The sequence below is a fragment of the Porites lutea genome, chromosome 7, assembly GCF_958299795.1.
Source record: "Porites lutea chromosome 7, jaPorLute2.1, whole genome shotgun sequence".
Lineage (NCBI taxonomy): Eukaryota > Metazoa > Cnidaria > Anthozoa > Scleractinia > Poritidae > Porites > Porites lutea.
In genome coordinates, this window is record NC_133207.1 from 29,766,907 (window position 1) to 29,784,313 (window position 17,407).

At 38.7% G+C, this 17,407-nt stretch overlaps 2 protein-coding genes across 2 annotated transcripts in view; both read left to right on the forward strand.

Annotated features, from left to right (window-relative positions):
- Positions 1-15,854, forward strand: part of LOC140943093 (uncharacterized) — a 155,732-nt gene extending 139,878 nt beyond the window's left edge. The window contains exons 3-6 of the mRNA XM_073392151.1: positions 6,384-6,509; positions 7,324-7,357; positions 14,385-14,511; positions 15,342-15,854. Of these exons, the coding sequence (XP_073248252.1) occupies positions 6,384-6,509; positions 7,324-7,357; positions 14,385-14,511; positions 15,342-15,854 (800 nt within the window). The remainder of the gene's footprint in view (positions 1-6,383; positions 6,510-7,323; positions 7,358-14,384; positions 14,512-15,341) is intronic.
- On the forward strand, positions 7,514-9,167 carry LOC140943352 (uncharacterized skeletal organic matrix protein 5-like). The gene is made up of 3 exons (XM_073392432.1): positions 7,514-7,524; positions 7,670-7,811; positions 8,652-9,167. The coding sequence occupies exons 1-3, from the start codon at positions 7,514-7,516 to the stop codon at positions 9,165-9,167; spliced, it is 669 nt and encodes a 222-aa protein (XP_073248533.1).
- Positions 15,855-17,407: the final 1,553 nt, after the last annotated feature.

Sequence of the window (17,407 nt, forward strand, 5' to 3'; positions counted from 1 at the left end):
GTGGCTATTTCTTGTTCTTACGCTCCGGAGAGTTTACGTTACTCAACAAGGAGCGCTTTGACTCCTCACGCAACTAGCACTTTATGACGTCACTTCTCATCAGTCCACGGACAGTCAGCACTACTGGATGGTGCACATCATGAAACAGTCGAAAACTGACCAACGACGCCAGGGCGTGACCGTTTATATACTCACACACACCATTCAGTCTGCCCAGTCTGCGCAATGAAATCTAACCTTGCTCTTCAACGGAGCCGCCCTAATATGTCCGAGGAGTCGCCGCTCTTCCTGTTAGAGAATAATCAGGCCCCGACCAAGCAACAACTAGTAACATTCGTGTCTCACTTGCTGCGACTCATTGGTGTAGATCCTACAGCTTATAGCAGACACAGCTTTCGGATCGGTGGCTCCACATCCGCTTTACGCTGGCCTTGCTGACTACGAAATTCAAATGTTGGGTAGCTGGAAATCAGACTGTTATAAAACTTATGTTCGTTCCCCGCTAAATGTCCTACTTCACTTCCCTCAGCGAATAGCAAAGAACGCGTCGATAACTTATCAATATGCTAATCCCTACTAACAAACTACTCAAGATTCCTAGTGGACAGCTAGTTTTTCTTTCCCTTAGTTTCTCTTACCGCCAACTTTAACATGTGGGCATTTATATGGGCAGTTGTATTTGTCCCAAATGGAAAATATATGTAGCTGCCCATCGATGGCCCACATACGGATGATTGTTGTCTTTATTGCGTGATTAAAGGCACGGCTTTAACTGCACAACTCACTTCAACTGACGTTTTAAATCACAGGCAGCCCAAGCGCACTATGTGTTGGTTCGGGTCATTTGGTCGGAATATACAGTCTAGAATTGTTAGTGTATTATCTGATGCCAAATAAATGCAAGAATCTCAAAGATATGAAGTCTTCTTGTTTGTCTATCTGTACTAGTAGCCTAGACTTTCTTTCCATCGAGTACTGAACTGTTACTATAGTGTTCAGTACTCGATGGAAAGAAAGTCAACTAAATGGCGTTTAAACCGGCCGAAGGACTCAGAGTGGCTATGAACTAAAGGCAAGGGAGCTTTTTGAATCAATATTTCACGTGATCATGATTTTTTTTCTTAGCGTTGTAGATTCGAATACATATGATAAAATTGGAACAATAAGGGCCCGAATCACATGTAATAATGCAAGAAATATCGACCTTCGTTATCTTAAAGGCTACTAGTACAGATAGACAAACAACAAGACTTCATATCTTTAAGATTCTTCCATTTATTTGGTATCAGATAATACACTAATAATTCTAGACAGTATATTCCGACCAAATGACTTCTGAAGCCCGAATCCACACATAGTGCGCTTGGGCTGCCTGTGTTTAAATAAACATTTTTCCTTAAGCGGGTTATATTTCTAAACAACTTCCTTTAACTTATAGTGTTTCTCTATTAACTCTTTCTTTTTAACGCCTCGGGGAATAAACAAATTAATAGGCAAGAGTTAAAATTCAGCTGGGTATTGTCATAACACTGAGCTTAAATTAAAAACTCTTTTAACTCTTTCTTTTTAAAGACAGAAATGAATTAATAGAGCTAAAAAATAACACCGACTGCCGCTTATAAGTTACTTCACATACGCCTTTATGTTCTACTTTTAATTTCTTCTTGCTGTTTAAAGTGTCAAAAAGGCGTACAGGCTCAATGTGGAACACCTATGTAATTTACAATTTACTTGGGAAAACTGGACATTCCGGTTGTTTGTGTCATTCCAACCTTCAGAGAAGATTTAAGACGAAGTAATTTTTTTACTCTTTTCAGTCTGTTCAGCCGATTTGGATATAATTTGTAGCGGTTCGTTCTCAAACTACGTGAAATTTTATTTACCATTTTCACCGAGACCATAATTATGCACCTCGTTTACCCCCCCGCCCCCCAATTTTTCATAACCATTGTTTCCAATTTTTTAACCTCTTAATACAGTCGTCCCAAGAGAAATCGAAGACAACGGTTGTGCCAAATTTTGGGGTGTAAACAAGGTACGTTACATCATCGGACACATCCACATCATCTACTGAAGCAGGAGCCCATAACGGGTTATGGGCTCCTGCTGACTGAAGTCAAGTGTGTTATCTCGACGCAAATATCAAGACTGGCGACGTAACCACACCTTTCCGTATCAGCATCTACGATAAGAGAGATGACTTTGCATTCCGAATTGTCAACTTTCCTCATATGGACAGCAACATTCCCGCCAATCCAGCTTACGGTGTTTACATATCTCAACTGGTGAGATATGCTAGAATTAATTTGCACGTCCAAAGTTGACTTCATAAATAGACTCCGCGGACTTTCATTACGTCTCAGATAACAAGGCTTTGAAACCAATCGACTTCAAAACTCCTTTAATAAATTCGTCAATCGCCATGGTTTTATCGTCGAGAAGTACGGTGCAGCCCTTCGGGAGATGAGATTAGCAATCCAGGCTTAAATTGCACCATCGTATCCTTACATTGCTTATTTATTATTTGGATTTTTATTTCAGTTGTATATTGGTACGTGTGCGCGCGCGCAATTTAATTTTGGGCGCGTGCATTATTTATTTATTTATTTAAGTTGCGTGTACATTTAGTTCGTTTAATAACGTCTTAGTTTTGCTTTGCGTTATTTTCCTCACTTACATGTGTTGTCCGCGACTGTGCTCACACGGTGGGTGGCTCTTCCTAAAATGTTCTGCAATTGGTATAGGATTTAATGGAGCCGAAACCAATTGTGGAATTCCACGCATTTTAGGCATCGTACTGATGAACAGTTAGGACACGTAGATATATTTTTTAGCAACTAACATAATTTGCAGTCTGTCTACTTTGAATTGAATGGTCTCGGTGAAAATTTTCAATAGTTTTATATCTATGCACAAGATTTTCACCTGGGTGGTTTGTGTAAATTGTAAGCATCTCTCAGCTTCCAAAGATTGTTTACTAATAAGTATGCATGCAAGACACGCTGATCAGACATAACAACTCACAGGTTTGACTGATGTTCTCATTAGCCTGGCTGCCAGAAGCGACACACACAATTGAAAAGAAATTCATAGATAATTAATATTTAATTAATTTAATTTCTAAGAACACCTATCGCTTTGGAAAAAGACCCAGGTGTGTGTTTTACAGTGTTTGTCAGGTTCCTCAATTTCACGGAGTTCTCCGAGAGTCTCTTCACTAATCAGCGATGTTCTCTTTTTACTTCTGCTCGTTCCCCTTCATTCCGTTGTTTTCTGTGATACCTAATGCGGCTTTTGCTCAAATGGAAGGTTAGTTTTCTTTAATTTATATAGAAGGACATAGACTGACATGACTTCTTGTGCTTTGTATGTAACATATGACTTTGGTAACTAAAAATTCCGGTGAGTGCGTTAGAGAGAATGTATAAGAGCTCCTAAAATTTTGCCCGATCTAAGAGAGGACTGTGGATGTAAACTATGTTTTCTTTTTTAATCAGTTTTGATAGCACACAAAATTAAAGGTCGCAAATTATCTATCATAGAACTGGTGGGTTTTAATTTAGATTCCATATATCCACAAGTGTTCATCGAGCGCCTACAAGTCCTCATTTATCTTTTCTCCAACCTGCTTCGGTTTTACGTACATGTAACTAACGTTTGCGACTTCTAGTTCATTATAATCATAAAACCTAACAATCATCAGGGGCACCCAACGTCAATATTCGAAAAATATCTGTTCGGAAGACGATTTGAGTTCTAGGATTTTCGGAACATTTGTTGTAAAATTTCTTGCTTGCCTGCCTCTCCTAGGATTTTCGAACATCTAAAAAATGGTATAATTGCCCATTTTTAACGGATTTTTACCCTTAAAAGGTCACCTAGAGTTTTCGGAAGCCTTTTTTCTGGCTGAAATTTTCGAAAAGGAAAGTTTTGATTGCTATACTTCGGATCACTAGACTTTCAGCTAGGAAATCCGAACAGATGAAAAATTTTTAGGGCCCATAAAAAAATGCCTATATCTACCGTTTAAATACGAAAATACGTTCAACAATGCGATGTTTAAGTGGTTTTGAACTATATTCTCGTTGGGTGCCCCTGAATCATATTTTGCCGAGCTTTTTACCCTATTTGGTATTGCTATTTGGATTTGGTTGTGTTGTGCTCAAAAGTGGATTCTCTCAGAAAACTTGGTACTTTTCGTGAACGCATAACAATTTAACCCTCGGACGTACACGCAAATTCATATCCCTAACGTGGTACAAGGAAGAGGTGGGGGGGGGGGGGGGGGCGTTGATAGAACACTCCTTAGAGGTTATGAAAATTTTTTTCCTTCAGTGGAGAGCCCTTGATTTTCTCTGTCAACAAGATGAGGTACATTTTACGGGTGGTGGCGTTTTTGGAGGCCCAACGCGTCACCAACAATGATCGCCATCTTGGATTATATCAAGAATTAGAAATCCGATTAAAACCACGAGAAACTGATATTTTTTTGGTGCTTGACATTTAAAATAATACATTAATAAGCACTTTAGTAGACTTTAGTCAAGTCTGAAACTTCCTGAGAAAACTTTCCCTTTTATCGCTCTGTTACACACACACCCTGTTGATGAAAACGGCGCTGGAAGATTGCAGAGGTGGCCGGATAAAATGATTTGCTCACTCATATTCTGCTTCATCTTTGGAGCAGTTTTGGCCGCCGAAGAAGAATCTAGATCTTCCTACATAGCAGCCCAAGAGAACAAGCGTTTACATGGCTATGTTCTAAAGAGAATCGATTCTACGGATGAAATGGCATGCAGTCAAGCTTGTTTAAGGCATTCTTGGTGCACTTCTTCTAACTTTAAAGAGTCCTCAGGCAATTGTGAACTGAACAAGCACGAGTTTGCAGATGATGACACCAAGCTCACCGATAATACCGGCGCAACGTTTTTAATGTTTCTTAAGGTAAGTCGAAGAGAGGTTTGTCAACAACGTACGCAATGTAACAATGATGTATAAAGAACTGCGTTCAAATAAATTTTAACCGAGTACACATCTGTTCTGTTGGAAAAACGGTAAAGTTGAGTTTTATTAGATTGCATTTATCAAAAATGGCATCCAAAGCGGGTATTTGTCTTGTATTGGAGCCAGTCATATTCTGAGTCCTTTTGCTACCAGTTTCAATCTGCGACAATTTTTTAATGTTATTGACGGCTATGCATTCTTGCCTTCAGTTGGTTTAGTTGTTTTTTAATTACAGTTAAGAAAAATGTGCAGTGCAATTCAAAAATTCAAGGAGAGTTCCTCGCGAGCTTTTAATTTGTGGAAATTTTATTTTGGTTTTTAAGTTTAAAGGATATATATATATTGTACAGATATGATTTGCACTGCGCCTTAAAAAGTATCTTGAGAGATCCGTACGCACTGAAGGATAACATGAATTTGATCGTTTTTACCTTAAAACATTTGCTAGTGTAAAAAGCTGCAGGAAGTCGATGGAAAACAACTTTTGCTTACCCAAGTAAAATGTGATTTTCTGCAGGGTTGTCTGATGGCTGGATGCCTCAACGGAGGTGCTTGTTTGTTCGACAAAGAAAAAGACGCTTTCGCTTGCTCATGCAATCTGCAATGGAGTGGAGAAAAATGTGAACTAGGTAAATTCTTAGTTTTTCAGGGGCACCCAACGACAATTTTTGGAAATATCTGTTCGGAAAACGATTTGAGATCTAGGATTTTCGAACATCTAAAAAATGGTATAATTGCCCATTTTTAACGGATTTGTTCCCTAAAAAGGTCACCTAGAGTTTTCGGGAGCCTTTTTTCTGGCTGAAATTTTCGAAAAGGTAAGTTTTGATCCCTATAATTTTCGGATCACTAGACTTTCAGCTAGCAAATCCGAAGAGATGAAAAATTTTTATGGGACAAGAATATGCCAGTTTCTATCATTTAAATACTAAAATACGTTCAACAATGTTATGTTTAAGTGGTTTTAAACTATATTTTCATATTATCAATATACGATAGTGAAAGAGGTGTACTGTTTGAGGCAATTGCTTGTATCTGGCAAATATTTCAGGGGTACAAAGAAAGTTAAACTGTTGGCAGATTGCCAATTTAATGAGCCTTCTACTCTGTGAAAAGTATGTAACATTTGGCGTTTAGTTTTATTAATTTCCTAGCCTAGTCAAATGTGGATCGGCCTGAGATTAAGGTCTCTTAAAAGGGAAAAAAGCGAATAATGGTCTGAACAGCCTGCTTTACACTGGTTCCATGTATAGTTGTTGCCATTTTCAATATTTCGTTCGCCATCTTGTGTTCCATCCCGTAGTCCAGCCAACACCTTTCGCGAGTTTCTCCGTCTGATAGACTACCCAGGATGGAATAATTATAATCTGTTTTTGCAGACATTGACGAATGCGCAAAAAATACCCACAAGTGCGGTGCCAATGCTTACTGCAATAATACCAAGGGAGGATACAACTGCACTTGTCATCCGGGATATTACGGAGATGGAAAGAATTGTGAACCAGGTGAGTTTGTAGATATCGTTATGACCTTAATTTGTTTTCGTCGTGAAAGCTCGTAAAATTTAACATCAATAAGAACCACAATAATATGACTCAGAAACAGTCACGGTTATATTCAGTTTGTTAGCAATATGGGAAAGGAAGTACACTATAATTGCAGATAGCATTTCCAGGAGCAGATACAACGGAGCGAGCAACTCCCATACGAGGCCAATCTATGTATCAAATGGTCGTAGGGGTCGCATATCAATTTTGTCTCTTCCCGTGTAAGAAAACATCATATGGACTAAAATATTACAGGTATTTAGGCCCTAAATTAAGGAATTCTCCTAAAGAGAATTTTAGATTATCTTATCTTACGAACTTAGTTCCTTTTAAAAAAACCTAACATTCAAAATTGACTTGCGGGTATGCAGTCGTCATCATATCTTTTATGCTGCTCATTTTTATTTTGTTTTAGTTTAATATTGTCCGTTTAGGCATTTTGTATTTAGTATTTAGCTTCAATAGTTTTAACTCGTTCAAACTAGCACCAGTGTGCTATTTTTGTAAGCGAGTTTAAATAAAGATTCTATCTATCTATTGATATCTTGACCGCATTTTTACGGCTCCCCCCTGACTGACTACTGAATTTAATGTTATGGTAAAACAAGAGTACCAAATTTCTTATTTTACGTATTTCAAAGGGCATTGAAGATAAGCGATTTCAGCAAACTAAAGAACGGCTTGTGATAAACCCAACCTATATGAACATTTAACAGAAACTGTGACAATTCAGTGCATGATTAATTTTTTGTTATTTTGTCTTGTAACACAGCTTTTTCGTGCAAAGACATATTTGACAAGAAAATGTGAGTTAATAAGGTTCCATATCTTTTTACTGAATGTTTAGCCATCCAGTACATTTGTAGCCACATGTTGACTCTTGATTTATAACAAAGAAAGAAAAGAAAAATGAAAAGAAAACTAAATAAAAGAAATTAAGCTGTGAGTGGCTAATGTGACAAATGAAACTACGGTAAATAAGTGGCTAAATAACTTGCCGTTTTATTAGGATCAGATTGCACGCTTGAGGCCGTTTGAGGCAATAGCTTGCCATGGCGGTTTAAGCATGCTATGCCGAAATTTCCATTAACAAGTACTATTAATAAATTTCTTTTCAGATCAAATGAGAGCAAAGCCTACCCACTGATAATGGGAAATAGGGTCATTAAGGCTTACTGTCATATGACCGTTTCTTCTTCTGAAAATGAAACATGTGGAAATGGAGCATGGACTCTGGTCATGAAGACTGATGGTACTAAGGTACCTCCAGATTCACTAATCTCATTAAATAAAACTTGTCCAGACGAAAACTGTTGCTAATAACAGTTGTGTTTATCATAGACATTCTACTGAATCCATGAATGGTATATTTTTCAAGGAAGAATGGTTGCTTTTGGATTTCTTTAACGGCCTATAAGTCGGTTGATTTTTAAATTCTACTCCTTCCTGAAACCGAACGGTTCATTTCCCTATATTGACAACTTATTCGCTCCAGAAGAAAATAAAATAACTTATTATCAGCTATCTGAAAAGGATTAGAGGCATTTTAATAAACTTGATATCGGCAATCTGATAAACATAGCAAAAAGAGAGGGAACTGTACTGAATACGGTGAATAGCGGGTTCAGTTCAAAATGAATATGTAACCGTGACCGGCAAACTATGAGTCACACATTGTTGCCAGTTATAATGCATTTATCTTAGTTCGATTCTCTTAATTCTCGCACTTAAAAAAGTGCTTGACAAAACGTTGGTTGGAGCAGAAGCCTCTTATAACTCGATGTAACTCTTCCACTTAACACTTTGGATTATTTTATAGGCTTGAATATTTGTTGCCTGTTTTATAGAGCCGTTTTCACTTGACTGTCGTAAAACCAAAACCAAAGTAAATACACTAGCCAACCAAAGGGCGTAGTAAGACCAAAACCAAAACCAAAACCAATTACTTTCGACAGTCAAGTGAAAACCGCTCTATATCCTAAGCCCATTATCAGTATTTAAAACCGGACATTAATAAAGAGCCCGTTCTTAACAGTAACAGGGCCATTTTCTTCTCAATTTTCATTCCAATACAATTTCTTCCCCATTTTTCTCTAACAGCAAACTTTTCACTATGATTCCGACCTCTGGAACAACAACAAAACATTCAATCTTGATGGAGGGGAGACTGGGTTTGACTTACAGGAGACTAAACTACCCTCCTACTGGAACACATCCCTCAGCAAGATCTGCCTCGGTATGAAGATCAACAACCAGATCAATTTTATTGTCATCAACAAGCAGGCGAACTCCTTGTACTCTCTGATCGCTGATGGGCAATACCGCAGCACCTCATTGGGTCGTGACAAGTGGATGTCGCTGATTGGTTCAAATGCCTCATTGCAGCTGAACTGTAACAAGGAAGGGTTCAACGCAAACTGTACCTTGAGTGACCGTTCCAAAGCAAGAATCGGTATTCTCGGCAACGATCAAACGCATTGCCATGCATGTAACTCCAGATTGGGGTTTGGGAGCGGAGGGAACCACGATGATAGGGGGAATACATGTGGAAATTTGGATAATCACGAGAAAAAAAAACTGAGCATCAAGACAATGGGGTATATCCTGGTGCAGTGAGAACAATGCTCCTTTGCATGTCTTTGAGCGAGTAGTGGGAATATGTTATACCCGAGGCATATAACCTCGTTCGGGGTTATATTCTTCTGGTTATACAAAGTCCTTTTAACGAAAACTCATCGTTACGATGATGGGTAGAAGTAAGTTAAGTTATAGACAAACATTATACACGCCTAGACCGAACGTTTTTTTCTGTCGAGGCATGTGAACAGACAACTAGTGGGGATCATGTTTGTTGTGTTTAACCAAGAAAGTTATAGAGCGGTTCTTGGTGTGTATAAAAGTAGAAGTGCTCGGATTATTTGTCCTTCTATCCCTTGCCATTCAAACCTGTGGAATTGAAGAAACGTTTTTAACAACAACTTAAATCTAAACGTTTCTCAATCTATGAAAGCTACTTAAAAACGAAGAAATATATAATAATAAACTAATATAATAAACTTTATTTCTCAAACTGCGATCATATCCAGTGGTTCCACAAAAGACTTAATCAGATTTAAGGCCGCCAATCGGTCTAGGACTGAGACAGTTGCTACACGCAGACAGTCCGTTGGGAAGACCGATGTGAGATGTGTTGAAAGTGATAAAAGAGGCAGTGGCGATTCCCACCAACAAAGAAACGTCCACTACGCTGTTCCAACAGCAATGTGGGTTGTTTAACCTCACCTTCAAATTTTAAAATAACGATAACAACAACAACAACAATGGAATTTATATAGCGCTTATACATCGCTGTTCTAAGCGCTTTACAATGTAAAGCGAATAGTAGCCGTCCCTCGATTAATCGCCCCCCTCGAATCAATTACCCCTCTTAGACGGAAATTAAATATTGAAGACAATCGCTTCCCTCGAATATACGCCGACTCTCCACCTCTCTCGCCATCTTCTCTTTCTCTTATACCCTCCCGGTCAACTTGAAGTGGCGTCTGATCCAGCAGAATGATCAGTGACGATTCAAGCTCTGACATCGAGGATATTGACACTGAAAATTTATCAAGGAACCAAATTTGGAACACTTAGAAAGCCCATGTTCAGTTTTTCTGAAGTGATCATTTTTCGATTTAATGGGATAATAAAACAAAAGGACACGACTTCCAAAATTTTAAATTATCGCCTCCCTCGAATAATCGCCTTCCCTCCAATAATCGCCCCCGGCTGGGTGAAAATTAATGAGACGAGGCAAACGGCTTAATGACACCGCAAAATAATGCTGTCATCTGAACTAAGTCATGATCACTATACACAGCCAGCATTATCTTGCCAGTATTTTTAAAAGATCGTTAGTGGTTTCGTCCAGGATTTGAAACCGGGCCTCCCCCTTATTATTAGCAAATCTGAGCTAACAGGCCGAGAAGTGGTTACATGCATGCATACAAGACAGCGAGGTAGGAAAGACGTAGGGCGAGCGAGGAGCACCAGACACGCGCGTGTCTGACGCCACTCGCACGAAAAACGCGAAAAACTAGCGCCTATATATTCTGCAGACTAATAATAAGGAAACAGGAAGGGGTACTGAGATTTCAGAAAAGGAAAGGGACATGGCGCTTTCTTAATAATGGGTTCGTGTTTGTAGCACCACTTCACAACTTTTGGATTCTAACTACAATAATAATGGACTATAAGCGGTAAACAAACTTAATGATACACGACATAGCGACCTGGGCGTCGTTGTCTGAGCTTAATGATAGTTCTATAGTTTCATGTTTTTGTACATATCAGAAAAAAAAAAAGTGTGTACAGTAATCAGGATCGGTAAGGAGGGGGGGGGGGGGGGTGGGGGGATCCTGATCCAGCTTCTTGTTTACGAAATTCCGGCATCTCGTCCTGTTTTCGTCGCTTTTCCAAATCCCGTTTTTAAGTTAGAATAGATGACATTATAATTAAGCATCAAGTCGTTAACTGCCGTTTCGCCACGTGCAATTCCCTTACAACCAATTGGCCACTTTCGATATATTAAAATTAAGCATGATAGGGAGTCTTAGAGGACACAAACAAAGAAAATGAATAAAGATATGAAAACATGTTTATTCATATTCTTTATTTGTGTCCTCTTAGACGCGCTATCATGCTTAATTTTGTTAACCATTGGATATCATGCATTGCGCGCGCGACCTACTGATTAGTTAGTTTTCCCCTAGCCTAGCAGATAATTAACTAATCTGTAGGTCGTGTTGATTTCCAAAATTAACTGTAGGCTCTTGGCCAATGGGAAAATAGATATTGAGTACAATATATAATAATTCAACTAAACATAAACATGGTTGGCTACTTGTACAAGCGTGATCAAGGATTTGAACTAGGGACTACCGCCAACGAGAATCCATCTAGCGGTCAGAGGGAAAGTTGAACTGGGGTCCTCTGGATTGCAAGTCCATCATGAACAAACACCTAATTTTAAGAAGTAACTAATCAATTTGACCTTGATTTTTCTTCGCCTCATGCAGAGTATTTCCGAGCTTGAGCTTATGCATTTTTTCAAGCCGGAAACCGGCGGAAGAAAGAACATACTCTGAATTTTAAGATTGAGAATTTTTTTGGTAATGACATCAAAATGACAACTAAAGGCATATTCATTTTTTCCGTTCTGGATTTTGCGAACACAGCAAGGTTTTGCTTGGTTAGGAAAAAATGATTTTAAAGGTTGGTGAAATTGACGAAGGTTCGTTTAGCAACCTTTGGCTGGTGTTGACAAAAAAATGTTTCTAACATTTACAAACAAACCGCTCTCCAGCAGAGTCTTGCACTAATAAATGTCATATAATTAAAACTGTAACCGTTAATCGCCGGCCATGTATTCTCCATTATTCCGCTGGTTTCTCCTTTTAAATGTTTTGCTTTCAGTAATAATGCCTAAGACAGCTTATACAGAAGGTCAGTTTTGCTTCTTTATCTTCCCTCGCCACTGTTATTTTTCAACCATCTTTTTACAGACTCAGAATTAAAGCTGGTGACAATAGTTTCTCACTTCCTAATATATTCTGTGTATGCTGCGAACAAAACTGTCCAATATTGGATTCACAACGAAGCTAAAGGACTATGAGAAGAAACATTTTAGACAAAAATACCGTTTTATTTTCAGTTGATATAAGCGATACATAGAAACCGAATTTGATTCACGAGATAATATTTTAGCTAATAGACCGCTCCTAGAGGATTTTGCTTTGGAAGTATATCACTTGCAAATTTGGGTTTCCATCCACGCACTTTCCTGCCGGCTAAAATGTTCTGTTTTTATTTTGTTGTATTACTCATTCAAGTTAAAATGAGAAAATGTCAGAAACACCATCTTTTGAGGCTGTGGTTTTCTCCGGCTTTGCTAAACATTAAAATTACCGTCATGGATTAAATGGAAAATTTTGTTTTGATTTTTAGTTTATTAAGCTTCACAAAAACATTGATATTACCTTTTCTGTTTTTCTTTTTAGATCTAAAACCTTTTCCGCAGTAAAGGTTCTTGCTTTCTTAATATAATTATCTTAAAAGCGTTGCTCTTGATGCTCTGTATTTTGTCGAATTAATTATTGCTCTTTCTACAGGCTTTGATTCCCAGTTTCGCCAAGATGTTTTCACACACGACGATTATCACTATTTAAATGTTCCTAGACTTGAAACATTCACTGTCTACGGCATCCATGCTTGCAACCTTAAATGCTTGAGAAATCCTTCATGCCTGTCTGTTAATCTGGCCGCCACAGAATTTGCATCCGACGAAAAGATTTGGTGCGAGTTATTGTCCTCTGAAAAGTACAGCAACCCCGAGAAGTATAAAAGAAACAAGACCTCCCATCATTTAAGTTCCTTCTTGAAGGTAGCTTATGTAAATTCACTCCCAGTACCCTAAATAATATGTTTTGTAGAAAATTTGTGGATAATATTTCGAGATACTTGCTATTTCAGACCTCTTGTGTTTCGCCGCCGTGCCGCAATGGAGGTACGTGTGTGTCAAGCTTCAACCGTCACACTTTTTTCTGCAGTTGCAGAGACGGTTTTATTGGAGTATCTTGCGAAATAGGTAAGAAAAGATAACTGATGGCTTTTATAAAAACCGGGGGTGGGGGAAGATGAATTTTCTGAAATGAGACACTCGAAACCAACAAAAATCGCCAATTCGGCCGATCATCCGCCAAGTCATGTGACAAAAAGGATAAACTGAAATTGTCTTCTAATACATTTAACAGTAACTCGAGCTTGTGTGCTCATTGCAAAATGCGCTCTGTGGAAATGTAGCCGCGAACGTGAGAGATCTCTCCCCTTCGCAAAGTCCTATTTGTGGTCGTGCGAAGGCTTGGGGAGAGGGAAAAATGGTCCATCACACGTTTACTATATAATGTTTAATCATTGCTTTTTTTTGTACTGGAATGCCCATCAGCGGGAGCATCTGCAGAGGAGATGCGGGAGACTACGTGTAAGGTACAGACAAACTGTCTTTAAAATTCGAACTGCATGCCCGACCTGAATCGGGAGATCTTCTCGCATCATTTCATCGCCTTCAGCCACGCGCGTGGTCATTTAGTATCTCGCCGTCTCGCCTACAACTCAGTGAGATAAGACAACTGTATTGACTCCAACAAGGAGTAATGACTTGATTACTCAATGAGTGTCTCTGGTGTACCAGAAGTTTACTGCAACTTTTTTTTCAGCCGTCAAGTCGTGTCAAGACTTCTACCATTTTGACCCAGAAAAGTAGGTAACACGATCAACGTTTTTTTCAACATTCATTTACAATTTATTTTCAGCAGAATGACTCCCATTACAAAATTTAAAAACATTAACTGGGGGGATTGGCCACGCCAAACTCGTTTCCAGGCACGTGAAGTTTGGATGGCTAATTCTTATTAGTTCTTTTCCTTAGGTCTTGAGAACGAGGTTGAAGCAAGGAGTGTTATTGGAAAAACACTTAGCCGAATACTTACAATTCCCGAACTGACAAGTTACATTTGATAAGTTCAGTTAACAAAATTACAATTGGAACATAAACCTCACAAAAGCGCTAGACTTATTGATTTATTATTTATTGCTCGGGTGATTTGCTTAAGGTTATCATCAGTTTTTGATAGAATTTCGGGCAAAACATGGTACATTTCTCGTCGGAATTCCTTCCAAATCTTAGATTTAGTTACAAGAAGAATGGATCATCATTGCTCTCTATGTTAGGGACCAACAAAGAAGTCATTATAATGTAGACTGATTTGGTATCCAAAATGTCTCTTTGTGTAGATCGAGCCAAAGCCAGGTGGTAACAATTATCTTCAATTCAAATCCTACTCAAATTCTTTGTCACATGGGAGATTTTGGATGTGGAGATGGGGGATGGACACCGGTCATGAAGATAGACGGCAACAAGGTGTGTAACATACAAAGGTAATATATGGATTTAGCAGAGGCGAAAAGCGAAGCTCTCGTGGAAACTTTTAAGAGAGATCTTTCTGAAGTAAAGTTTTCTGAGCCTGCGATCACTTTGATACCATAGCTGGTCAGCGGAAAACTTAAAAAAAACACGTCACAACAATAAGTTATACACCTGAGCCTGCGATACAGTAATGTGACACTGGTCAGCGAATACCCTATTTTGACAGCTGTCAGTTGATCATAACCCTGATGTCCAATATCGAGTCAAACACATTTTGTATAAAGCTAGTAAGTTAGACATTTCACATCCGCTAAGATTGAGGGGACGTACGTATGTACGATTTTGGCAGAACCGAAATTTCTTGGAAATTCTCCTACCCGTGTTGTTCCGCTGCGCGCGCCTCGTGCGCCCGAGAGCTCCGCTATGAGGTAATATGTTAACTTGATGTTAATCAATGAAGGCCATCTTGTTCTTCTTTTGTGTCGCAGTCCCGGTCCGACTGATAACAGCATGCAAAATTAGGTCGGCTAAACATGTCCTCATTGTTCATGGGTTTTAAAAATTCTCATAGTTAGAGGGAGACTATGGAATTGCACAGCACAGTTGATTGCCGGTAGTTCTTTTAAATTGTGGGCGTTCGTTTTCATCGGTTGATAGAGCTCCCACAGATAGCTGTTGCAGAAGTTTTCCTCGGGAACTTACCATCTTTACCTTGAATCTTCTGTAATTGTTTAAGTGCAGTATCTCTATCATATCGATAAAAAACTAATGCTCTCAATCAAGCTTAATATATGCTTTATCCTTTAAGTGATTTTCTTTTACAGCGAACTTTTCATTACAATGCCGCCCTCTGGAACAACAAAGAAACCTTTAACCTTGATGGAGGGAAGACCAGTTTTGACTCCCAAGAGACTAAACTGCCCTCCTACTGGAACACATCCTTTTCCAAGATCTGCCTCGGCATGAAGATCGGTCAGCAGTTAAATTTCATTGTAATCAACAAGAACGCCAGTTCCCTGTACTCTTTGATTGCTGACGGACAATTTCGCGCCACTTCACTGGGTCGTGCCACGTGGAAGTTTCTGATTGGTCCTGAAGCCTCCCTGCAGGCCCAGTGTAACAAGGAAGGGTTCAACAGTCAATGCAGTGGCCTTTCCAAAGCCAGAATAGGTATCATTGGTAATGAACAAAACAACTGTAATTCCTGTGACTCTAGAATTGGGTTTGGTACTGGAGGAGATCCTGGTGATACCAACTCTTGCGGAAACGAGGCTACTTGGTCTCCAGACAATGGTGACAAGCATATCAAGGCTGTAGGATATATCCTTGTGCAATGAAAAAGTCATATAGACTGTTGCGTTCTAACTATTAACGGTGTGAAACAATTCGGTAAAAGTTAACTAAAATACAGAGGCCTTGTGAAAACTGTTGTTCCTGTGCCGGGAGAAACAGTGGATTGTACGTTCGGTTGAAATGTTGAGATTAACACAGATTGTGATCTCTGTGCAGGTGTATTACAGCCTATTAATTCTGGTGAATGTATAGCCACAATCGTCGACAAACGCAAATTGGCGCAGTACAATGTGGTTCTTTAAACCAGGTACCGTAAGAATTCAGGCCATATTTATTTGAATGAATTTCTATTGTTTAATTGAAAATCGATTTTTGTGTATTACATGTGAAGAACGCTCAATGGATTGTACTAGCGCATTAATGTTTGTTTTATCCATCCTAAGGTTGTCCAGGAATCCTATTGAATTACAAACAGTGTCATAAAAATGTTAATGAATAGTGTTTGCACTTTAATGTTTGTCTGTTGTCCCTATTGAATTTCAAATGGTGTTAATGACTTTGATGTTGACGTTAATGAAAGTATATTTTTCTCTTTTGTATGCCGAATGACGCATATGAATGCCCAAAAGTGTTATTGAACGTTGATTAAAATGTAAAGAAATGGTTATTGAATCTGATTTATGCGCAGATGTTCGTATGTATGCGCTAATGAATGTATCTTCGCACTATTGGTCGCCGTTTCACGCAAAAAAATTGCGTATTTTCTCGTAATGAACAGCAAGAAGTGTAACTAAAAAACTCATTAATAATTCATAAAAAATTAAAAACATAAGAAATTAATGTTTAATGAATGTCTTTCTATCTCATAAAAAAAAGGGCTAAACCTTACGTCTAACTTTTTAGACCAATATAACCCCGAATCTAAATATTAGTGCAAGGATGAGTAGATCTATATCAGAGAGTTTGAAGCCGTTCAAAAACCTCTCAGTCGTATATTATCAGGTGTAAAATATATTAACTTCGTATGTTACACACCTTGTTGCCATCCATCTTCATGACCGGAGTCCGTCCTTCTCTCCACATCCAAAATCTTTCATGTGACAGAGGTGTCCGTATTAGAGAGGTCACTATGATGACGTCACTTTTAACACCTCACTGACAGGTTAGAGTGTTCAGTAACTAAAATTAAGCCCAAAATTCTGTGTCTTGTTAACTTCTGAATCTAAATTGATAAAGTTATTGTACTTCTCAGTATAGAACAGCACTGCATACGGAATACGTATTGAACTGGCTATTGCCACAGTATTTCCGATTACTGTATTTGCAGTAAAAATGTAAGTTTTTGACATGTTCCGGTATTGGTATTGGTATCGCTGACTAATAAAGTGTCAAGGTTTGTGTAACCGCCGGTAGGAATATTATCGACACCCGTTCCCCGGAGTGTCCGTAATAAAGAGGTTACGTTTGTATGAATTTTATCCCAAGGGCCGAGATTTTGTGTCCGTTGTCCGTATTAGAGAGGGTCCGTATTATAGAGGGTTTTTTTTAGAGGAAATGTATGAGAATTTTGTCAGTACATAGGAAACTGTCCGTATTA

What these genes read in the sequence shown, in the direction of transcription:
- LOC140943352 (XM_073392432.1), top strand. An exon ending in TGAAGACTGATGGTACTAAG is followed by an intron (nt 7,812 to 8,651) that starts GTACCTCCAGAT and finishes TTTCTCTAACAG; the next exon opens with CAAACTTTTCACTATGATTC.